At 35.8% G+C, this 25,895-nt stretch overlaps 1 protein-coding gene across 1 annotated transcript in view; it reads right to left on the reverse strand.

Moving 5' to 3' along the window:
- Nucleotides 1-25,895, reverse strand: part of LOC106872085 (uncharacterized protein C05D11.1) — a 44,471-nt gene that overhangs the window by 6,764 nt on the left and 11,812 nt on the right. Inside the window, exons 2-18 of the mRNA XM_014918940.3 lie at nucleotides 24,418-24,500; nucleotides 21,311-21,469; nucleotides 20,796-21,005; nucleotides 19,617-19,739; nucleotides 17,466-17,606; nucleotides 16,142-16,252; nucleotides 14,988-15,079; nucleotides 13,984-14,086; nucleotides 11,940-12,014; nucleotides 10,352-10,462; nucleotides 9,646-9,789; nucleotides 7,629-7,811; nucleotides 6,076-6,178; nucleotides 3,483-3,613; nucleotides 2,878-3,058; nucleotides 1,788-1,873; nucleotides 1,098-1,261 (exon numbers count right to left, since the gene is read on the reverse strand). Of these exons, the coding sequence (XP_014774426.1) occupies nucleotides 1,098-1,261; nucleotides 1,788-1,873; nucleotides 2,878-3,058; nucleotides 3,483-3,613; nucleotides 6,076-6,178; nucleotides 7,629-7,811; nucleotides 9,646-9,789; nucleotides 10,352-10,462; nucleotides 11,940-12,014; nucleotides 13,984-14,086; nucleotides 14,988-15,079; nucleotides 16,142-16,252; nucleotides 17,466-17,606; nucleotides 19,617-19,739; nucleotides 20,796-21,005; nucleotides 21,311-21,469; nucleotides 24,418-24,500 (2,200 nt within the window). The remainder of the gene's footprint in view (nucleotides 1-1,097; nucleotides 1,262-1,787; nucleotides 1,874-2,877; nucleotides 3,059-3,482; nucleotides 3,614-6,075; nucleotides 6,179-7,628; nucleotides 7,812-9,645; nucleotides 9,790-10,351; nucleotides 10,463-11,939; nucleotides 12,015-13,983; nucleotides 14,087-14,987; nucleotides 15,080-16,141; nucleotides 16,253-17,465; nucleotides 17,607-19,616; nucleotides 19,740-20,795; nucleotides 21,006-21,310; nucleotides 21,470-24,417; nucleotides 24,501-25,895) is intronic.

The following is a 25,895-nucleotide window of genomic DNA, read 5'->3' on the forward strand; positions in this document are numbered from 1 at the left end:
CAAATTTTAGCATAAGGCCAGCAATTCCAGGGCTGGGGACAAGTCAATTACATTGATCCCATAACTCAACTGGTAAAGATGAATGAAATACCACTAAGCATTTCGCCCAGTGTACTGATCCTGTCAGCTTACTACCTAATCGACAACAACAACAACAATAATAATATAGGCCACAGCAAATATTCTGCTCAATATCACAGATTTGCTTGACCTTCACTAGTTAAACATGTCCCTTGGTGGCTGACAGTATGTACATCTCTGATCATGAGCAATAGGGGGGGGGGGAGCATCATAGTCGTGTTGAGAGTAATTCATTGGGTTTGAATAATCCACCAATGGAAACATAGGTATTTCATTCATCATCCTTTAACAAACCTTATTCAGAGACTTATTGAGCAGGAAGGGCTACTTGACCTGAAGAAAGTTCTAACTAGGCCCCCACCTGCGAGGTCATGTGCTGTTTACCTTGATATGAGATCATGTCGCGCACATATGGTTGTGATGCATTGCCTAGTGTAGCCTTCTCAGATGGGTAGTCATGATGGATATATAGGGCTTCGTATAGTTGTACCCGTGTCACTTTGATGGTATGCATTGCTCCCTCACTCAATAATAATGAAATAATAAAGGTTCTTGAGACTTGAGGAGACTCCTCAAGGTAACATTCCTGGTAATTAAATTAATATCTTATAGTTTTTGAATAATAAAAATCATGTTTCTCATCCAGGTACAAGGCTAGAAATCTTAAGAGGGGATTAGTTGATACCCTCAACTCTAGTACTCAACTAGCATTTTATTATTACAATAATGATTTCTAACGAAGCCACAAAATTATAAATTATTTGTGAATACACAAACTGAAAGGAATTTAGGTTGGCACTTAAATCATGTTTGCCATATCAATGTACTTGAAACTTGAGACTATCTCCAAGATGCAACATCATGGCTTCTTGGTAAGAATTAAGGATTCATCTCTTGAACATCCTTGGTAGCTGAGGGTTTAATCTGCACTACATATCACAATCCTCTTTCTCAATAAGCACATGGTTGATACAGAAGAGAAAAACATTAGTAATAATAATAGGCCAGAATGTTACCTTGATTTGTCAGTACATTGTTCACTAGAGTCAGGTACAAATGTTTTCCATGGCTGCTCTAGTGGCACATCAAGTTTCAACAACTTCAGGTTAGCAGTCATATGGATACACAAATTATCACCCTTTGTCAAAGCTGAACGAAGTTTCTCCATTTTCTCAATGATCTTTAGATGAAAATAGAAAAAAGGCATTTAAAAACAAGATTTTTTTATATGAAATTATTGGAATATGTTATGGTATTGCAGTATGAACATTTACTTGATGTAAAGGAATATTGAAGCCATCAAATATTACTAGTTCACAGCATTATTCCACTATATAAAAAAATTACAATACATCAACAATATTTCCAATAACCTTATTCCAGAAAATTTTTTTAAAGCACAACCAATATTAGAGAGCAATTATTCAAAATACATGCTGTCATAGATGAGGGTCACCAATAAAATAGCAGTGTGAGTAATGTAGGGACCTGCAATAACTAAACATGTTGCTGCAGTTAGAAATTAATTGCCAAAAAAATTAATCATTTTTAATTTTACACTTGAACTGACTATGCCCATCATTCTGAGCCAACTCAGCCATGAAGAGAAGACTGAGGTGGGAAGATAAAAGTACACAGAATAAATGTATAGGAAAAGGATATTGCTAAGAGATATGACATGAGAGAATGGAAAATGGTGAACTCACACCATCAGGATTGGTGTCTAGCTGGACCAGCACATCAGTGAGGAACTTGCTCTGTCGCAGCATACTAGTAACCGATATGTTGGAGTCTATGTGGTAAGAAGGAATACAGGTAGTGTTAGTGGTTAATATAATTTGGCACATACAACATTAAACAGATAAATAAAATACATACATAATACATAGGAGGATATACTTAAATTGCAGATAGATACATGAGTACAGATAACATACATTGGCTATACATAATGTAGATGGGTATAAACAACATAGAAAGCTATATGTAACATTTATGTCACTACACATAACATACATTAATAGAGGACTTGTTCTAGGTCATTTACAAAATATTCCTTTAACTACCAAAAACATGTACTTCCCTAGTTGTCACTAAGGCTTACTTTTATTCATATATGTACAGCAAAACTTTTTACCCTAAGTCTTGCAAAATGTTAGAGGATTAAAAAAAAATGGAAAAAAAAAAATGAAATCATAATGTAATAATTAATCCTACATCTTAACAACTCAGCTATTATTGCTATGCTTTACAGAGATTGCATTTCAAGACTGAAGTCTTGGAGACAACAGTAAGAAATCTTGATAGGCTGTCAGAGCTTTACTGTAATACTACTAGAGTTTACTATAACACTACTAAAATTGGCAAATGTTCTTGTTACCTAGCTAAGCTCAAATTTAATGCAAATGATATACCAAAGGCAGTAATGCTCAGACATCTAACAACAAATGTATACACTTAATTGCTTGCAGCTATAAAATGTGCAACTAATACTTCCAATGGCATTTGTTAATTCTGTTGGCATACTGGAGGTTGTTATACTCTCTATTAAGTGACTTTTTAATCTACAACAATTTAAAACATGAAAGTCATATTACTGACTAGTAATAACTTCCACAATAACAAAAGTATGGATGTATTGCAGCCTCTTTGAAATTTGGGGTCATTGAAGCAATATTAGGCTATAAAAAATGAATACTAAAACTGATCTCATGATGAAACAATAACTTTCTGAAAAGAGCATGAATATTTAGTATATACACACATGCACATGAAAGAGAAGAGTACAGTACAAACCTCTATTGTACAACAAACTATAAAGAACAGTTCTGACTACAGCTGGACCACGCCGTTTCAACATAGGAACATCATTCACAATCTTGGTGGCCCCTATTTTCAGTCTGTCTTTCGTGAATTGCACTTTATAAAGCAGTTCCTTCATCCACTGCACACCTTTGTGGTATTTCTCACGTTCAACCTGCAAGTGAAATGTTGACAAGGAATACATTCAACTGGGAACACTTTTATCATCAATAACATCTCAATATCTTTTATTGCTAAGACACCTTTCTTATCAGTCAACCTGTTAGCTTGGCTGGCATAGACATCTCATTGGGTACAGAAACATCATGATCAATAAAGAAGCACCATAGTTATAGGTGAGGTGTTTTGATCAGCGCAGAGTACCTTGTTCAACACTAAGTCTCTTAATTCACTGCTAATCAACTAACACAGAAGTATTGTAACCAGCAGAGAAGTATCTTGTGATTAGTGCAAAAGCACCTTATGTGACAAAGGCAACATGGTGTGCACTGAAGTTTTAGCACCAATGTGCCTTCAGTTTGGTATCAAAGTACTTGAGTTCAATACAAAATACAGCTTAGACAAAGATAGCTACTAACCTTTAGTGATATCATAAGAGCCTGGGAAAAGCTACCACAGAAGAATTTGGAACCATCAATACCAAGACTAGCATGATTTTCCAAGGTGTCAGACTGCAGTTCTGCTACTATGGTCTTATGAGAAACCAACTCTGAATATCAAAAACAAAGCAAACGTTACTTTTCCACAATCATCATAATCATCATCATCATCATCGTTTAACGTCCGCTTTCCATGCTAGCATGGGTTGGACGATTTGACTGAGGACTAGTGAACTAGATGGCTATACCAGGCTCCAATCTGATTTGGTAGAGTTTCTACAGCTGGATGCCCTTCCTAACTCCAACCACTCCGAGAGTGTAGTGGGTGCTTTTACGTGCCACCGGCACGAAGGTCAGTCAGGCCTTATTTTTCATTATAATCATGTCTTATAATCATGTCTTAATCATTATATTATGTCATACATATATCTGTGCATATGTATGAATATATGTATATATGTACCTAAGCATGCATATCTATTCAAGAGCTGTGTGTGTGTGTGTGTGTGTGCATTAGCTATTGTTCCTTGTGTATATCAATCATTGTGAAACAAAAGAGGTAGTTCCCTTAACCTTTTGGAATCCTAATCCACCAACCACTGGATAAGGAAAAGGACTGGAATATCTGGTTAGATTGGTGGATGGTTATTTTGAAGTGTCGCAAATTTATAAACAAAGGATTAAGAACCAAAGAGTTTCAGAAGAGTACAGTTCTGAGGAAGAAGTATTAAGACAATATTTAATTATTTATTATTATTATTGTTGTTGTTATACTGCTGCTGCTACTGCTACTACTACTACTAGCAGAAAGACTGTCCTCAGCAGTTTCCTACTAGTAGCCGGATATTTCTCATCAATTCCTAATTTATGTAATTTTTTGACATTATGTCAAATTTTCCTTTGTATCCTTTATTTATCTAATAGTTGTCACTCACTCAATAAATAAGTTTAGGGCATAACTACAGAAGGTACCTCACCACTTGTCATTGTTTCCTCATACCTTTTTGAAAAATGGATATTTTTTAATGAAATTTTCTACAAATAAGTTTCAGATGGCATAGGTTATGATTATATCAGAATTTGATGTGAAAAATTTTTCTGGAGGAAAGAGGAGTTTTGGCTAGTTCACATTCCTTCATTTTGTTTCCTTTCAGATGGTGTAGATTACAATTATAATGCAATTTAGTGTGGAACAAAAGGAAAAAAATATCAATCATGTACATGAATTGAAGAGACATGTGCAGTGTGACATACACCTGCCCAAAAGACTAATGCCATGAAGAAACTGATAATGATGTTGACTCCTAGATCATGGTCACTTTCATAGTACGATATGGGAAAGTTGCTAGTTTGTCCTTTAATGACAAATTATCAGCAGGGGAAGTCTTTATGGACATTAACCCTCATTACCCCAAAAGAATACAAAATAATTCTGGAATTGTACACTATAGTGTATGTTAAGAGAAAAAGTTTTATAAATTGGTTGTTCAGGGTAGAAATTCCTGTTGTTACACATATGGCAATAAAGGATTTCTTCCCAAAAGAGCTGAAAAATCTAAAAGGGGAAACAGCACCAGCAGGCCACAAAGGCTGCTCTTCCAAGGGTACCACCAACCACAGCTCCTGAAATATCAAGAGATTGTCTCATCTTTGGTTCTAAAAGTCAACCAGAAAATTGAGGGATCTTCCACTAGTAACCAGTAGTGTCATCTCATTTTTTTTTTCTTGATAATTAAGAGGAAATGGCAAATGAGCAAGAGCGGGAACGACTGGAGACAATGAAAAAGGTAAAAAAGACATTAAGAACCTGAAAAAGAATACACTCCAAGAAATGTCTGATGAAGAGCTCATTTTCTCTCAGATTACATTGCAATTGACAAGTCTTTGCACAACAATTAACGAACCGATGGAAGACTTTACACAACTCTTTTTCAACAAAATTTTATGCAAATTGACAAGGATACGGGCTCTGATTATGTGGGCCTGTAAAAGTTAAGATATGAATTAAAATCTTTGATAAAGCCTACAAACAACTTAATGTAAGCTATCACAAGAATGTAGGCTTTTTCTTCAACGCCAACCCCAAATTACTCCACAGGTATGTTTCAAATAAACAGAGTTTCCTATCTTTCAGTGAGCAGGGTACCCAGTTTGTGTTTGCACTGTTCAAATTATTGTGGTTTTATAGAATTTATTCTGTTTCCTTTAATCTTTATCCAAATTTTAAAAGTCTACTCGTATAATGTCTTTATCCTTTTCTGTAACATCCATATCCATCCGTGTGTTTTTGTGAACTCGTGTTTTAATTTATGATTTGCATATATGAGCCCTTGTGACTGATAAAGAAATTTACTACTACATTACTATTTTTTTTAACTCAAGGAGATGAGAAAACTTCAAACTGGTGAAGTTAACAGTTAACTGAGGTGTCACCAAGACACAGAAGAAATGGGAGAAGACAAGGTTAGTCTGATTAGCAGTTTTAGGTGGAAGCAATATCATCAACTAGATACCCCCACTAGTCTACCTGACTAAGCCATGTTCAAAGTGATGGATAAATATGTAAACTTACCTCCATTTCTTAGGATAGGACTTTCAAACAAAATCTCTAAGTAAAGTGGTAAAAAGTAGCGCAACTCTTTAGGAATGTTCACAGTATCCAACACAGCAGTTATCTGCAGTAAAGAGAGCTGTTGTAATAGTTGTAAAGGAATGATTTCTAATATTTTGACATTGCTACAGAAGCATGAAAGGAAACAGCAACCTCAGTTTCTACCAATTTGCTACCATAGTAATAATTTTTTTTTTTTTTACCATTTAATCAGGGCACTCAAAAATTGAGTGCTAATTATGTCAATCCACTGTCCTGGATTGGTACTTTGTTTTATCAACCCTTAAAGGATAAAAGGCAGGGGTGGCATCAATCAAACAAACACAAGGTTTTTTTTTTGTTCTACATTCAAGCAATTCTGCCAGTTTGCTCCTCTTTTACATTCAGCTTTCCCTGATTGCATAAGTGGAATAGACATTTAGAGTAATTGATATTTTTATACAGCTGGATGTCCTTCCTACTACTAACCCCATCAACACAATAATAGCAGTTAAGATCTGAACTTGACCAGAGGTCAAAATGCCAGAATAAATAACTATATTTTTCTTATGACTAACCTTAATGTCTCATGTTTTTCAGAGATGTTTATTGCCTTTTCCATCAATAAATGACATTAATAAGTCTAAGTTTTAAAGAATACATTGTGAACTTGGCATGTCAGTAGCCTTTAGTCCAGCTCAGTTACATAATAACGATCTGTTTTCCAAGTATGGGATTTTTTTTTATTCAATGTGTCTTTGAAAGTACAGAGTTACAGGAATGTCAGCATAATGCCACCATTTCTGGTCAAGTGGTTTCATGTGGAAACAAACACATGCACACACACACACACACACACACTACAGTCAGTTTCTCTCTGCCAGCTTAAAGTATTAGTTGGCCTAATGTTGCAGTAGAAGACACTTGTCCCATGTGGTTACAAAGTGAATTCATCTACATTCATGTCTATTTCAGTATGTAAAAAATATACTGGGGATAAAAAAAAATCATGGTCAAGGCAACAATAAATTTTTTTACAGTAATTAGTTTGGACCCTCCATTTTCTGATTTTGACCCCCTTTCCTATTCATTTTTCACCATCTTGTGGGCTGATAAAATAAATGCTAGCATAAGCACTAGAACACTTGACTAAATGCTCTGTAATACTTTGTTACATTTCTTTATACTCAAAATTTAAAGCTCATCACAGTTGACTTTGACTTTCATCTCTCTCGGGGCCCAGACTGATCCAAAAGATTTCAATCTTACATCTTACTCCTAAATTTGTGACTATCACAAAATTAGGAATCATTTCCATCATTATTATATCAGTAAATCAAAATCAACATAACAGTGTTTTTGAACATCAGCTGAATCTATTTCATTTCACTCTAAATATAAATCACAGCAATTCATTGGCTACCTGCTGGGTGTTGACTTCTTTAGATAATAATATCAACTGGAAGAATGGATTACAATGAAAAATGAGAAAATTGTTGAGTATCTCTTAAGTAAAATAAAAACTTGCTGCTGACCTGCACAAAATTAGTTTGTAAATCATCAAGTTGAAACTTGAAAGGAATATCATCAATGGGGAATACATCAGACTTGTCACAGTCTTTCGATCGGTAGTTGCAGTAAGGACGCAAAGGATGGAACTGGATGCAAGAAACATCAGGCACAGGAAGACTGCTAAGTATATCATCTTCAGGTTTTATCTGGATACAAAAAGAAAATTTTGAACAACAATGTGATTTCTTTTAAATGAAATTTTTGGAGGACTAAAATACCTTTGAACATGTAAGTATAGCTGTAGATATGTGAAAGAGACCCTAAAATGACTATAATGTGTGAATCAAACCTATGTCAGCAGATAATATATTTTTAAAAAATATCAAAATATAGTTAATTTGTAACACATAAAATTACAGAGAAATATTTATGTAATAAATAAAAACTGTTTTAAAATAAAGGAAACTTAAACATTACACTACACCATAAAATATAACTATATTATATTAAATTACACTAGTATAATACTAAACTGATATTTTTCAACACAGTCTGGGGAGGAAAAAACAATGTTCATGACCCTTTATTTATTTTATTATTATTATTATTATTATTATTATTATTATTATTATTCATGGTGCGCACAAATACTTTGCACTCAGAATCAATGTCCTTAATACTGGGTCACAACCAGTTTCCTTAGATATCAAGGACCTTTCTTACAATCTTTGCTGTTCTCAATACAACTCTCATAGTTACACCAACCTCAATAAGAGAACTGGTAAATTTGTTGTTAATAGTATCTAGGGCACCTATAACAATTGGGATTATTTTGTAGAAACCCACCACAGTTGTATTTCCCCAGCCAAATCCTGGTATTTTCCTATTTTCTCCTGTTCTTTGACTGCTACCTTCATGTCCATGGATATAGCTACATCTATGATGATATACTCTTTTCCCCTTTTCTTATCATCATCATTATTATAATTATTAATTATTATTCGCAGGGCCTCTGAAACTGGGATGAAAGTATCTTTAAACTGGCAACCCGGGGCTTGAACACTTGCAACAGAGCAAATTCAGTGAGAGGTACACAAGGATCAGTTGGTATGTTGAATTGAATGCCTCCACCCCAACACACACATGCAGACCAAACAACACTGCAATGCTACATTACATCAAATTATACTAAATTACACATAAAACTGAAGCACACTCTTAACTGCACTTCTACACCAAACTACACAACATTACATTATACTATATTACAATGTTACACTAACTACACCTGATTGCAACATTAGCTCTTTTACACAAAACTTTTTGACATTATCACTACATTATGTTACACTTCCCTATTACGTTATACAACTCTATTGTACACCAAACTACATTATATACAAAACAGTTCTATGTTACACATCAATAATATACTACACACAACCACATCATCATCATCGTTTAATGTCCGCTTTCCATGCTAGCATGGGTTGGACGATTTGACTGAGGACTGGTGGAGCCCGAAGGCTAAACCAGGCTCCAATCTGATTTGGCAGAGTTTCTACAGCTGGATGCCCTTCCTAACGCCAACCACTCCGAGAGTGTAAGTGCTTTTACGTGTCACCTGCACGAAGGCCAGTCAGGCGATACTGGCAACGGCCACGCTCAAAATGGTGTATTTTATGTGCCACCCGCACAAGAGCCAGTCCAGCGGTACTGGCAATGATCTCGCTCGAAAGTCCTTACACATGCTGCAGGCACAAGTGCCAGAAAGGCGATGCTGGGCACAGGTGCTATCCTGATTTCGCTTTCGCTTGCCCCAATAAGTCTTCGCAAGCGGAGTTTCGTGTCCAATGAAGGAGACGACATTGGCATGGGTGCCAGTCGTTGAATTTAGTTCGATTTCGATTTCACTTGTCTCAACAGGTCTTTGCAAGCAGAGTTTAGTGTCCAAACAACATACAAGAACATGCCAAGGTTATACTACACAATTTTATCAACTAATCCATGAAAGATCAGGCATAAAATTATCTAATTTACCTCATTTGATTCAATGGCCTCAAGCAACTCCTTTTCTTTTTGATCCAGTCCCATCTTTCCTAATTGTGATTTCTGATCATCCAGCCGTTTCTGTTCAGCTTCACTCATTTGTTTCATCATAGATTTACTCGGTGTAGCTATTATCTGAAATTAGTGTTAAGAGATGTGTGTTAAGATGTGTGATATTTAAAGGAAATGAATAAGGAAAACTACACAACGTGTGTGGCTGTGAAATATAGACACCTGCATGATGCATGTATAAGGTATGTAATCATGTATGATTGTAAGATGTATAGAGTAAAATAGCAAGGACTGAGTAGTGAATATAGAAAAACTGAGGTATGCATAAAATGCGTGACCCAGTATAACAATGAAATTTTATGCTGGGTCTAGTATAACAATGAAACAGTGAATGGAGACAAAGCTGTCCCTAAAGGGGAATAAGCCGAGTTTTGTCTGTTGGCATGCTATGTTAACAAAGAGTTAACTAGGTTTAGAAAAATAAGATGGTAACAAAGAAATTAACTAGTAAAATCAGTTATGTAGTATAAAATAAAATTTTGTTGATGTCAAAATGTCTGATACCAATAGGTAATCATTGCCAATACATTCATGACCCCAAAACAGAAGCTGTTGTAAGATTCAAATTTATGAACATCTGGTCCAATAGTCTAGCAATGACAATAAAAGCCACAGAAATACTTACAGAAATATTATGATTCTGAATACAGTAGGTCTGAAGCAAACTGATCCAGAACATTTCAGGTTTCTTATCCAGTTCTTCATAACAAGACAATGGATTCGTACGTATTTCAAGCTAGAATTGTTAAATGATAAAGGTGAAAATGATGATAATTTCTTTTATTAGCTATATGAACCAAAGATTCAGAAACAACGCAAAAAAGACATGAAATGCTGGAGTTTAGATTAAATACAAAGAAAGCAACATGAACGAAAACAATAGATAATAGGTCCTTAATAGGTAGGGAAACAATTTATGTTAATTCAGAGCACTCCCAGTTTCTTACTGCTTGTTTATAGTTTCAAATTCAGAGTGGGCCAATTTAATCTCAAACTCACCTCTGTGACCCTCTTTCATAAATAAACCACTGTGAATACCCGTCAGAGTGTAAGTATCTTGAGAGAAAAGCTGAACATTAGAAGCATCAGTTGTGGCGTGCAAGAGAGACGATTGCGCTGGTATGGACATGTGGTGAGAATGGAGGAGGATAGCTGCGTGAAAAAGTGCCACACCCTAACAGTTGAGGGAACCCGTGGAAGAGGTAGGCCCAGGAAGACCTGGGCTGAGGTGGTGAGGCAAGACCTTCGTACATTGGGCCTCACCGAGGCGATGACTACGGACCGAGACCTTTGGAAATGTGCTGTGCGTGAGAAGACCCGGCAAGCCAAGTAAGATCGTTGCCAGTGCCCCTGGACTGGTTCTTGTGCGGGTGGCACATGAGATGCACCATTTTGAGCGTGGCCGTTGCCAGTACCGCCTGACTGGCTCCTGTAGGATTTTCGAGCGAGATCGTTGCCAGTGCCCCTGGACTGGCTTGTGCGGGTGGCACATAAAAGACACCATTTCGAGCGTGGCCGTTTTCGTGCGGGTGACACGTAAAAGCACCCACTACACTCTCTGAGTGGTTGGCGTTAGGAAGGGCATCCAGCTGTAGAAACTCTGCCAAATCAGACTGGAGCCTGGTGTTGCCATCCGGTTTCACCAGTCCTCAGTCAAATCGTCCAACCCATGCTAGCATGGAAAGCGGACGTTAAACGATGATGATGATGATGATGACTGCATTGCATTGTCAAACTCTCTACTCCCACCTTCTTCTACAAGTAATGCATCGAGTTGAAGTCTAGGCTAAAAAGTAGAAATCCCTGACCTCAGCCTTTCAACTGCATCCACAATGCAATTTCCTTTGTCATAGTCACCAAACAGAGGAAAACTTTTTTTGCCCTTTCTTGGTAAAGAAAAGTAACAGATTGATCTTGACAATAGACATAGGTGATAATCATCCTATATGTGGTAACAGCTGTTCAACAAGTTCACAAATCAGTGGTGGTTGGCTACATTCGAGTGCAAAATGGCTTCATTAGCCCGGGGACATTTTGAATAGGTTCAATTGCTGGCATTTTTATACCTGTTAAGTTTTCCCCAAAATTGTTGATAGAACTGATTTTAAAGGAAAAGACTGGATTCATGACCACATGGTCTATTTTTGTCTTTAATGGAAATAATACAATATATTTGAAAAATGAGTAGTATGTGTAATACTTATGTAACTTACATCTTCTTTGTTGTTTCCAAAGAGAAAGTCTCCCATGAGAATAAAAGCCATAGTGTCATGTGGTTCTGTCTCAACCTGAATAATAAACAGAATAAAGATTGAAACAAAAGTTTGCATAACATAGCAGCCACTGTTAATAAGTTTCAAAGATTTGGTCTCATTATATGATCAATGATTACACAACACAATATACATATATAATATATCTGCACTATACACTAGTGGTATGCTCTCAGAAAGATGTGTTTGCAATATGGTCTTGCTTCTGATATGTTTTTACTTAACTCATTGCTTGTACTTTTCTCTTTGACTTTCATAACTTACTCTCACTTTTTGGAATATAGTAAAATACCAAAAAAAAAAAAAAAAAAAACAGACTTTGAACTCTTTGGATTCATAATACATATAACATAGTTTAACTGGTATATCTCTCTTCTCTTTGCCCTTTTAACATGAGTACAAGTCTACACTACTTCCATTTTTACTACTATTCACTTCTCACACCAGCTTCAATTTCACACCTAGGACTTTACACTAAATACTTTAAGCCACTCCACTTCTCCTGGACCATTTCCCTCTGACAACCAACATCCTACAGTTATTCAAATAAAACATTAAATACACAATATTTCCTCAATAGGAGAGACAAAGATCATGTGTAGGGTCTTCTATCCTTATGCTATTAAAGCATATCTGTCATGAGAAAATGCAAAATGTGGATAATCATCATCATTTAATGTCCATTTTCCATGCTAGAATAAGCTGGATGGTTTGACAGGAGCTGGTAAGGCCAGGGACCACACCAGACTCCATGGCTTTAATAGCTGGATGCCCTTCCTAACGCTAACCATTTTACAGAGTGTACTAGGTGCTTTTTACATGGCACTGGCACCAGTGTTTTTTTTATGTGGCACCAGAACCAACAGGGTCACCAACTAACTTGCAAGACAAAAACCCCTTCAAATGGGAGGGGACCATAATCCAAGAAATCAACAATTCACATCATGTGTTTAGTATTGCATTGTCGTACACAATCATAAAACAACTCTCAAACAACTCAGTCCACATAGATTTAAGAAGGCACTGCAAGACTGCTGAAGACAGTAGAAAGAGTATTGTGAAATTGTGGTGTGGGTCATTGGCTGACAAATTTTTGTGTTCAATTAAAATATTTTACTACTAAAAGTGCCAAAACCATGTCTATCATGTTGATTTTTTTTGTGCAACTACTTCACTAGTCCTGTTGATCACTATGATTTAGTAAATGTTTGTTTCCATCGTTCCTTCTAATTGTTGTCAAACTAGTCACTTGTTAAATAAAAAAGAAATGCTTGCTAAAACTCAAAACAGCTTTTGAGAGTTGAATAATAGCTCCGTTTTATGATATTAAGATGAAAAATATATCTCCTTGAATGGATGTTGGCAAATATCAGGCAAAATTTCTTTTCTCTATTGCTGTCATAAACTGAGGTAGTGTTATAAACTGAATCATTAAGTGTTCTGACCAACTACACAAAGAAATAATTGTAATGGAATTGAGTTGATAGTTTACTCAGACAGGGCCACACGTTTCCAGAGAAAGGCAGCTCATTAAACTGATTACAATACTTGAATGTAACTTAAAACAATCTCAGAAATAAAATCACAAAATTCAAAATAAAACTCAGAACATAAAGGGACATAAATGAAAACTATGAAAACAATTTAATTGAAAATGATTTATAACTTTGGCAAAAAGTCATGTTTTCTGGAAAGGATTCACTTAATTACAAGGACTCCAGAACTTGATTTGTACTACTTTTTAAATCTGGAACACAATGCATCAGAGGATAAAGTAAATTATATATATATATAAGGCGGACGTTAAATGATGGTGAGATATGTGTGTGTGTGTGTATATATATATATATATATATATATATATATATATATATATATATATATATATATATATATATATATATATATATAGTGAAGATGAGAAGAAAATACATGACAAGATTTTAAAATTAAAAGTAAACAAAGCTATATGTTGTCTCCTTACACAGTTCAACAGGTCCAACATTTTGCGTTTGATCACAGTATGCATTCTATTCATATCAATCTTCTCTTCTCCGCTAGAAATCTTTTCTAGAGTTTTGTTTAGTCTGAAGATAAAGAATACAGATATCAAATATATTTCAAAATTGTTCAACTATTTGATAGAAAAAAACTAATATTTCATTTTCTTTTTTCCCTTTCAACACTCATTTTTTCCCTGGATGTAAGTTGTTTTTTGAATTTCTTTAATTTTATTTTACTGCATACATCTATTTCCCAGGCTTGAATAGGGTCGGATGGCTTTTGAAGAGCAGTTTGTTTTTACACTGGATGTTATTCTCCTTATTAACCACTCTCACCTTAGAGAAGGAATGAATCTGTTACTGTTCAGTTAAGCAAACTAGAGCGAGTAGAGTTACCATCTTACTTACAGGCACAATTCAAGATCATGTGGTCAGTAGACCAACATCTAAACATCACAGCCACTGAAAATCAACAAAAAGTCCTTGCAATGTATTTTACCCTTAAAAATAAGACAGCAATGATGCTTGAACAACCCATTTGGTTGTAGGACATGACTACTATATACTGCTTCAAGCAAATGAAAATGGGCAATCATAAGTATAAATATAAATTAAATGAGCAGTTTGCTGGCAACAACTGACTGTCTCACCCTAAAATAAGTTATTTCCCTAGTAATTACGCTGGATCTTTGCAAAGAAATGCTAAATGGTATACACAGAGATATAGCCTGCAACCACCAACTTATGAAACAGTTTTTTAAAATGAAGTCAAAATAATTCATCAAATACAAATGTACAAAAGAGAAAGAATAGAGAGAATGGAAAAGAATGAAAGATAAACGAAAGTGAAGAATAAAGACAAGAGATAGTGTTAAAAAAATGGGTAGAAGCGAAGAGACAGAAAATAAAAGAATTGAGAGAAAAAACTTTGAAAAAATTCAAAATATGAATGATAAAGGTAACAGAAAAAAACAAAAAATCTTACTGTGGAACTATTTCTGTAAGGTTTTCTTTTGGAACACTTCGGAAATGGAAATAGAAAACAGTTACTGAATTTTCTATAAGCTCATGAGACACCTGTAATCAGATAGAGAAAAGCAATTGAGACAGAATAAAGCAAAAATACATGGGTATTACATTTTTCTCATTACATCCAGCATCTAAAAATATTAGATAAAGTTTATAGAAATATGCATGCCATAACATCCATACAAATCTAAAGTGAAGTGTGAAGCAAGATGTTTTGGGAAAGCATGATGTTACAATAAAGTTTCTTTATCAGAGAAGGTGACACTGAGAAAGAGATAGGAAAGAGAGAGATATAGCAGATACACTAGAGTACAGCTAAACAAATAGAAAGCTTATAAATCAATTTTAACTTATCACTGCTGGTATATCATGCTTAACTTGGTTTTCAAAATGTCAGAGCTGGAGGGTGGGTGAGGGAAAGAGAGTGCTGGGGGGGGGGGCAGTGAGATGAAACCAAGCTGACAGTTAACGTTTGTCAACTATGAAAGAGGAACAAAAAATAAGGTCATGCCATCTGCATTGTAATCCTCATGTAATTTATTTAGACTTCATTGACAGACATCTAGAAACATATGGCTTCACTGAGCTGTTAACATTGGAGTTGTTGCATATCGGTTAACATTGTTATATCATAACATCCAGAGTTGAAAACTAGTGATCTTCACTAGAAACTTATGTTAGTAGTAGACCAAAGATTACCTTCTCACTTTAGTGAATTATCACCAGTGATCCAATAGGTGAACTATTACATATAGAGGTTGACAATGCAAGCCTTTGATTAACAATGTATCTTGGAGTTAATACAGCTACAATATATTGGATTAAAAACCCCTTGTATGAAAAGAGGCTGGGGATTTGGAACATACATGTTCTGAAACCTAGATATATGCTACCAATTACATTAAAACAACATATTTCATGATACTTCTACAAGATAATGCTACTAATCAATGAATGAGTGATTTTAACTGGTGATACAGTTGATCATTATTATACAGTGACAAGTCATGGCGTTGGTGATGAATTACAAGAGATGAGTAATAGATGTGGGGTGAAGAGAGAGCATGAGAACTGTAGAGTTAGAAGTGCTATCAATTACCAGTGACTTACCATGCTACAGTAAGGCTTTTTTGTTTCAACAAAGTCACGCTGTAAAGGTGCAATAGGTGTATCATTCAGATACTCAAGAAGAATCTTCAATGCCATGACTTCTTGTTGTTGCTAGTAAGAAATAAATAAAGGCATTTATTGTTGTTGTTGGTATTATTATTATTATTATAATCATCATCATCTCATTATTATTAAAGCGGCGAGCTGGCTGAATCATTAGCATGCCAGACGAAATGCTTAGCAGTATTGTCTGCCACTATGTTCAAATTCCACCAAAGTCAACTTTGCCTTTCATCCTTTTGGGGGTTGATAAAATAAACACCAGTTGAACACTGGGGTTGATGTAATCAACTTATCCTTTCCCAGAAAGTTGCTACCCTTGTGGCAAAATCTGAAACCATTATCTAAGGCAGCAAGCTGGCAGAATCATTAGCATGCTGGGCGAAATACTTAGTGGTATTTTGTCTGTTGCTACATTCCGAGTTCAAATACTGCCAAGGTCGACTTGCCTTTCATCCTCTTGGGGTTGATAAATTAAGTACCAGTGAAACACTGGGATCCCCTGCCCCCAAATTTCAGACCTTGTGCCTTTAGTAGAAAGGATTATTATTATTCATAATTACTATTTTTTTTGTTTGTTATAAATCATTATACTTATTGAATTTGTATTAATATTTACCATACCAAAATTCGTTAATAAATCTCAAGTATTGGCGAAGCAACATATATACAAATTGCTTTTTAGGACCATTTTGCAAAATTTGCTTCATATTCATGAAGTCCAAGTTTGATCCATGAGTGCAGAACCTTCAGTAACTGCATCCTAAGCGAAACTGGAAACTGTGTGAAAGCTCCTGGGGATTACTTAGTACATAGTTCCACTGATCAAAACAACAAACATTTATCAATACTCACATTAGAGTTATTTTAGGAATAGAATATATGTTCAGTAAGTATCAATAGCACACTAAGTTTGTATTTCGTGTTGCTCTGTTTTCCCTCCCACAGGGAAGGTTTTATTTTATACTGAGAGGGACACTCACTTAAAACTACTCCACAATGGCAAGGCAAGGACGCAGCAACACACACACACACACGACAGGCTTCTTTCGCTTTCCATCTCCCAAATCCTTTCACAAGTCTTTGATCAGCCTAGGGCTCTAGTAGAAAAAAACTTGCCTAAGATGCCACACAGTGGTTGGGAAGTGAACTTCTTAACACACAGCCACACCTGTGCATATTTCCTATGAGGAAAATATTAAAACTAACATTACTGTGCATCCATTAGATTTATTAAAAAGTTTAATACATGAAAACAACTTACTTTGGCCTGTGGACCTCTCCATGCAGAGAGAACTAAACCATGAGTGTCTTCATCTGAAGGGTAAAGAATTGCTTTTACAAGTGATCCAGTCAATGGAGTTATGGGTGACTGCCATGGTCGAGTGAATGGAACTTTATTATTCTGAAACAGATATAAAAAGGAATATATATATATGTCACACATAATGAAACTGATGAAACTAATTTCTATATATGTATATACTAGCAGAGATACCCGGCGCTGCTCAGGATTAAAATGGCATAGTTTGTATATAATATATTACAGTTATGTTGAAACAGGTGAAATGGGAAAGTGCATTATTGACAACAAAACATTTGTGGAGTAAATGCTGGGCTAATTTGACTAAGCAACACGCTATGCATCCGTTTGGAGCATTTCAGATCCTAGTCTATCATGGAAAACTGGAGGTGGGGGTTATGTGAATTTTGAACGCACCGAAAAGCTGTCAGTGGATATATTCTCTTTTGCAGCAGTCAGCGCTGTGTCTAACATGACCCATCATCTGACATTTTAACACCTCTTTTGGGTTTGTTGTCCTACATCACTTATAAAGTAAATTTGGAGGAACTGTGGTTGTTCATTTGTGGGTAACAGGGAGCCAATGGGGTGATAAGACTTGCATTTGAACTTTGACGTCAGCGTAAATTCATGTTTATCTGTCTTCTTAGATATGCTAAACGATGTCATTTGAAATGCAGAGTTATATTGCCTGATATTGTTCAGAAAATCCTTTGACTGGATGGAAATGCCGTCTAGAAGATCCATATGAGGTTGAAAAGGAGTTGGTAGTGTTGGCAATGTTTCCTGATTGCCTGAGCAGCACATACCATTTGTTTCATTTGAGAATTTTAATGCTTGACAGAAATGACAATTTGTGTTTAGCACACCAATTTGGACAGAGTTATTATTTTTATAAGAATGGGATGGATCATATCTGAAAACAGATGTCACGTAAATGGCACCCATGCCAGTGGCATGTAAAAATACCCATTACACTCTCAGAGTGGTTGGCATTAGGAAGGGCATCCAGCTATAGGAAACCATGCCAAATCAGACTGGAGCCTGGCGCAGCCTTCCAGCGCGCCAGCCCAATCAAACCATCCTACCCATGCCAGCATGGACAAAGGATGTTAAATGATGATGAAATATATAATTTTATAAATATGATATATATATATATGCATGTATGTATACATATAGATGTAAGTACGTACATATATGTATGGATATATGCATATATTTATATTATTATATAATCGAACACCATGCATCCTTTTCCAAGTAAGTTTTATTTTAATAATTACCATGCGCACTCTTCTACCATCTCTTCCCTGTCTATCTCTCTCCCTCTCTTGTTCTTCATCCTTTGTTTTTCTCTCCTACCCTTTACCTATTCTTCACTCCCTTTCACCGTTCCCTCTCTCTCTCTCTCTCACTCTTCCTCCTTGACTCTCTAGTCGCTGACACATGATGAAAGGGGATCTCTTTTTCTGCCCACTGCCTTCCTACAGAAAGGATGTGTTTTTTCTGTCTCTTCTCTCATAGCATGTCTACATAGCATTCATAATAATTTTTCTATCGTCTTAGCTCAACAGCCCTCACCGTTTGTTTTTTATGTCTTGTTCTCACTGTCCTGTTCTTGTTAACACTTTCACCCTCCGCAAAAAATCCCAAATTTTATTTAATTTGCTTTGCAGGAAGGACTGTTCCAACGAAGTCGCGTATTGTCCTTGCCTTCGAAATGCGGAGTAGATGGAACAGGGACAACTGACGAAGGAGTATACTCTTTATGTTGCATGTCTCATTTCTCTGTTTTTTTCATTGTTCGAAAAAAGTTCCTTTTCTGTTTTCGTTTCTCATTTTCTCAGTTCAACTGTTTTTTGATGTCCTGTACCCATATATGCATGTATGTATGCATATAGATGTAGGTATGTACATATATGTATGGATATATGCATATATTCATATATCATTTATATTATTATATGATCGAATGCCACGCATCCTTTTCCAAGTAAGTTTTATATATATATATATTAGGTAAATATATAATAGTTAAAAATAAAAGAGATTGAAAGAAGAGAAAGGAGAAGCTTTATCATCAACCAGTAAATTGAAAAATATCATTACCTTTTTAATGATCTTTTCTTCAAACTTCTGCAGTTGATGAAATAGGTCGTCATTACTCAGTTGACCCGTTATGATTAGGCAAAGATTTTCAGGTCGGTAAAATTCTTTATGATAACTGCAAACCTAGTTGTAAGAAATTTACAATTTTGTTGTTTTCTCATCATTTTTTTTTTTGCAACAAATAATAAAAATATAATTAATTACAAATAAAAATTTCAGATTAAATTATTTCCAATCAAGGCTAAGACTGTGTGTAACACCTTTGCTGAAGTCGACCTATTCAAGATCAAGTAATTATATGTAGCATGCAGATTGGTATACAAGGAAGTTATATATTGAATTTTTAATTAAAACATTGTTAGTGTTGACAACACTGACAGAAGTTACAACACTAAAACAATATTAAATTACCGATTAGTCATACTGTGATGTCTATAATAGGTATTACAGAAATGTTAAGGACACCTCTTTAAGCTCCTACATAAAACAGTACATATGCAGTTTTATGTATCTGGTGGAGCCCACATTTCAGGTTATACCCATGAGTGGAGTACACTACAAACTAACATTCAATTTTGCAGTTACCACTCCTTACAGTTTTTCTTACCTTGTGGTACCCACTACTTACTTGGACCAAGATACATGCTGTTGTGTGGATCCAGGACGACTCAGATTAAACAGATCTACAGTCAAAGATATTTCATCCATGGCGATCCTATCTTTTTTTAAGGGATAATGTACTGAGGACCAAGTTATCCAATGTGTTCTTTGTTTTTTTAACCAATAAATAATATTATAAAAGCTATTGTGTTTCTTTCATTATATACTTACAGAATATTTATAGTATTCTTGAAGTAAAATAAGCAATATAACAGGAGAAATATAATTAAAGAGCCCTTGGGAGCCAAGAAAATGTAAAAATAAATAAATAATATTCTTAGTTGAATTATGGCCTTTAATGGGTTAAGATAGTAAGATGTCTGCTTTTCAAAGTTAGTCAAGCTGACAGAGGCCACCTCAGTGGCTCAAGATATAAGTGAATTGGACCACTGGTGATAAGATATGTATCTATTTTAGCCAGTAGTCCAATACCTTATTGACTTAGTATGCTGTTGTCTGCAACACACAAGACAGTCATGTTTTCTAGACCATTCCTACCAATGATCTAAATGAACTGACCTTGTCATATGTTGTACTTGTTCTCAAGTTCTTCAAGATGCCTCCAGTCTCTGATCTGTAACCACAGCCTTCAGGGTAGACATAACGTAACATTGCTAAATAGGCAAGACTTTCACCAGTGTTCTCTCTTGCCTGCATCTCACTGTACACCACACCTGCATCCTCACCGTTTCCATTTATGTGATGCACTTCAGTAATGTAACCTGATCTCTGTAATGTAAAAACATATATGCATATGTATTATATAATAATAATAATAATAATTTCATTGAATAAAGTTTACTTTGGATTGTGGTGTGCAACACAAAAAGACAACAGGGTTGAACAAAGACAGAAAGACAGACAAGACCCAAAACAGAAGAAAATGTCAAAGAAAGGGAGAAGAAAAAAAACAAAGAGACAGATACATGGAAAGATACTTGGTGACATAGAGAACAGACGTAAATTGAGAAACAAACAATATGTGCTAATAAAGACATGACTAATTTTGTAATAGGGAGAAAGTATATACATACTGGCAGCATTGGATAAAGTATGTGATCAAGGAAGATAGGTAACAGGTTGCAAAAGCCTTCACTGCCAGCTGTTGTAACAGTGTAACAAGTGTTGTCTGTGTTTGTCCAAGCATTCGTACCTGATGCAAGGCACCGATTAGCTAACATATCAAGAACACCCTGAAAAATAACAGAAGTGAAATAATACACAAATAAGATAGTTGGATCATACTATTTTATTGAAGAAGAGGAAAAAAAAGTGTGTGTGTGTGTGTGTGCACATGTGTTTGTGCATATGTATATGCATATATATCTGAGTGGTTGGCGTTAGGAAGGGCATCCAGCTGTAGAAACTCTGCCAAATTTAGATTGGAGCCTGGTGTTGCCATCCGGTTTCACCAGTCCTCAGTCAAATCGTCCAACCCATGCTAGCATGGAAAGCGGACGTTAAACGATGATGATGATGATGATATATATATATATATATATATATATATATATTATGAAGCTCCGTGATTGAATTTGGTTGGCAGAAGTTCCTGTCATGTGTGTACATGTGTGTGAAAGTGCTTGTGCCTCCTAACAGAGAGGAGGGAAAAATATATATATTTTCATATCGATCATTCGTCGCCTTCCTGGCACGTAAAAAGACATTCGAGCAAGATCGTTGCCAGTGCCGATGGACTGGCTCCTGTGCAGGTGGCACGTAAAATACACCATTTCGAGCGTGGCCGTTGCCAGTACCGCCTGACTGGCCCTCGTGCTGATGGCACGTAAAACACCCACTACACTCTCGGAGTGGTTGGCGTTAGGAAGGGCATCCAGCTGTAGAAACTCTGCCAAATCAGATTGGAGCCTGGTGTCGCCTCCTGGTCCACCAGTCCTCAGTCAAATCGTCCAACCCATGCTAGCATGGAAAGCGGACGTTAAATGATGATGAAGATGATGATGATGATGATGATGATGATACATATTTAAGGAAATGAGCTAATAGATATGACTCAGAGAAGGCAGTGACATGTACTTGAATAATACACAGAAATATCTGAAACCATCAGAGAACAACTGTTAACAGATTACTAAGAATCTCTTTAAAGAAAATTTACTATACAAATTTATGAAGTTATTGTTATTTTAATAAACTTGATGAGATGAGGGATCCTTGGTTGGTTTCATCAATGATAATTCAGTTCAATCAACTGCTTCTTTGTCAAATCAATGTGTAAATGTTTGTGTATTCTCTAGCTGAATCAGCATGATCTATGAGATAATGCTGGACCTTTCAAAGGTACAATCCATTTAATGAGCTTCTATACACTTTTCACTTACCTATTTTCACTCACAAGGTTTGGGTCAACCCAATATTATAGTAATAGTCACTTGTGGGACAGAACTCAGGACCTTATGAATGTGAAGCAAGTTTCTTAACCACTAATTTGTGCTGACATTCATTAAAGTAACTTATAGAGATGTTGAACCTCAGATGGAGTTAAACTGAGATTAATAAACTGTAAAATTTTGGATATTGTAAAGTACTTTATTCTACTTAGTACCTTCTTATTTTAACATAAAATTCTAAGAGTCACATACAATGAAAAGCAAATTGGAGATTATGACAATTCTTTATTCTTAACAATGTGTTTTTTCCCTTTTTTATTTTTTCAAGTAGTAGTTTGGCAAAATCAGAAAAGCATGTCAAACCCCTGTGGTATTTGGTTATGTCCTTTTATATTCTGTATTGAAATCTCATCTATGGCCTCTTTACATTAGTAAAATAAGAACCAGCCAAACTGCTAGGTTCTTGACAGCATGACTGCAGTCCAATAACTCGAAACTAGTAAAAGAACAAAATGGATGAGGTATTTTTGTTACAACAATTATTTTTACAACTGGATGCCTTCTTATTGCTTTATGCTGAAGAAGGAAAAAGAGACAGGAGCCTGTTTTATTAATTACTAGCAGTAGTACCCGGCGTTGCAAGGGTCTTGATAAATTACCATTCAACTGTGGAAAGATAAGACCTTACACTTGAGAAAATTTTTTGAGCTCTACCTTGGCTATCGCGTTTGCGCAATGCTCTTCTGATTTCAACACCTTACTCCTCAGCCCAGCGCAGATTAGAACCATACACTTGTGGAATACTTTTAAGGCCCATTGTGAGGCCAACAGTTAAGAAACACCTTTCTTAAGGGCTTGCTGTCTGGCATCACTCTGAAGGTGATTATCATGGTTTGTAACATTTGGAAAGATTGAGCAGAAAGCCTCAGTGCTGGATGTTTACTGTTATTAGCAGTGGCTATTTTGAAGTCATGTGGGGTCACAATGTGTGTGCACACAATGGTGGAGATTAATTGCTTATGCATCGGAGAAGGAATGGGGTCAGTGTTCTGAGAAAAACAAATCAGGAGCTACCTCAACAAAGGCATTTTGTTCAAATGTGAGTTTGTCGAATTGTGCTCAAACAAAGCGCAATTTAATGAAATGAACCATGGCATAAGACTCGTTGGGTGAAAATGCATTCGCTTACTGTGGTTTAAACCGGCTCAATGGTTCTGGCGCTATGGCCTGCTTTAAAGGTATTTTTTGAGTTGGTTTTTCTTGTGCTGTGCTCAAAGGAAATGGAATTTGAAAAAAATAATAACGAAACAAAAAACCTTGGGTAAGAATGCATAGGTATGTGAAGTTTAATCAAAATCAGATAACTTTTTGAAAAGTTTGATAATTACTGATTTGAGTTTTTGTGAAAACCGAACATTGATCGAAGCAGTTATTATGACTAAAACATGCCTCAGAACATACCAAATGCATGTCTGAAATTTCAATCAAATCGATTTGGTGGAACTCGAGTTATAAACCTTCAAACTTGCACACACACATACAGTTTCTGTTTTATATATATATATAGATAAATTTAGTTCAAAAACAAGCAGTTCATTACATTTACCATACAATCATTGTTTCTCACTTGTTCTCATAGAAGAGCAGAAAAGGTAAGTTGTAAATTTGAGATATGGATATGACACTCAGATGTAGTTATTTAATGGTTCTTCAGGTCATTTAAACTGAATCAATTTGAAATATTTCGGAAAATCTCTTACATGGACAAATAAAAAGCTTCATATTTTTACCTTGTAAGGGTATTCTTCACTTCCAAGAAATACAAGATGTTCCAGTGTATGTGGTAGTCCATCATCGTCGTGTGCTTCAGTGGCTGGAAAGTTAACAAACAGAAAAAAACAATACAGCATTCTTAAACAGACTTAGATGTTTAAGACGAGGAAAATAAATAAATAAACAGAGAAGGAAGGCCAGTCCCTATGACATTCTTGGCCTAGGAGAATGGTGAAGAAACAGAAGAGCAATTATTCATGGATTGCAACTGAAGGAAGCAACATATCAAAATATCCTCAAATTGGAAAACTGGTCTTAAAAGGTAGCAATTTTTTAGTTCTATAAAAAACTAGTGCATAAAGTCATTGACTGTGAATAAAAATTATTCTCCTGATCTAAACTATAAATTTTTTGTGCTTCACTTTCTAATTAAGAGCCCCCCCCCCTTTTTTTATATGATCATTTTTTTAATGTTAACATTACATTTGATAGATGTAAATGTGACTATGTGTGAAGAAATTTACTTTCCAACCACATGGTCCAGTCCCATCGCATGACACTGTGAGCAAGTGTCTACTATAGCCCCAAGCTGACCAAAACTTTGTGAGTGGGTTTGCTAGACATAAACTGAAACAATCCTGTCATATTATATGTGTGTGAGAGAGGGAGAGAGGGTGAGAGAGAAGGAGAGGGTGAGAGAGAAGGAGAGGGAGAGAATGTTACTGTTTCTTTGCCTTGACTTCACATGATAGTTATGAGTGTCACTGGCATGCTAGCAATATCCATTTTCAATCTTCTGTGAAAACATGTCTGGTCATAAGGAAATATTATACCTTGCTTAGAAACAAGTGAAGGCTGGCATCCGGCCACAGGAAAATCTACCTCAACAAATTCCTTCTGACCCAGGCAAGCATGCAAAAGTAAAAGCTAAAACGATTATGATGACATTCTCAGTTACCTCCTAAATAATTTGATCAGCATTACATGATAAGCAGATGGCAAAACATTTTTAACTGCACAAGAAAACAACTTAAAAAGAAAATTTCTTACTGACATTGTATAACTATAATGTCTCTTGACATTGGTACGGATAAATTTCTTAAACACCACCTTACCATCTTAAGACATACTGAGGAGATCCCCTTCGGTCATGAATGACCATGGGATTGCACTTAGAAAGTTACCCTCTGAGGCAAGAGTCTGGGCAAGGTTGTTTATGGAATGCCAGCAGTCGCCCATGCATACCAGCCTCCCCTCTCCACACCACTGATGTTATCCAAGGGAAAGGCAAAGGCCAATACAGCTTGGCACCAGTGATGTCGCAACTCATTTCGACAGCTGAGTTAACTGGAGCAACGTGAAATAAAGTGTCTTGCTCAAGAACACAATACGCAGCCCGGTCCAGGAATTGAACTCACAACCTCACGATCGTAAGCTCGACGCTCTAACCACTGAACCGTGCGCCTTCACATACTAGATAATGTAATATTGGGTA

This window comes from Octopus bimaculoides, chromosome 3 (assembly GCF_046866305.1).
Source record: "Octopus bimaculoides isolate indiv1 chromosome 3, ASM4686630v1, whole genome shotgun sequence".
Taxonomy (NCBI): Eukaryota; Metazoa; Mollusca; class Cephalopoda; order Octopoda; family Octopodidae; genus Octopus; species Octopus bimaculoides.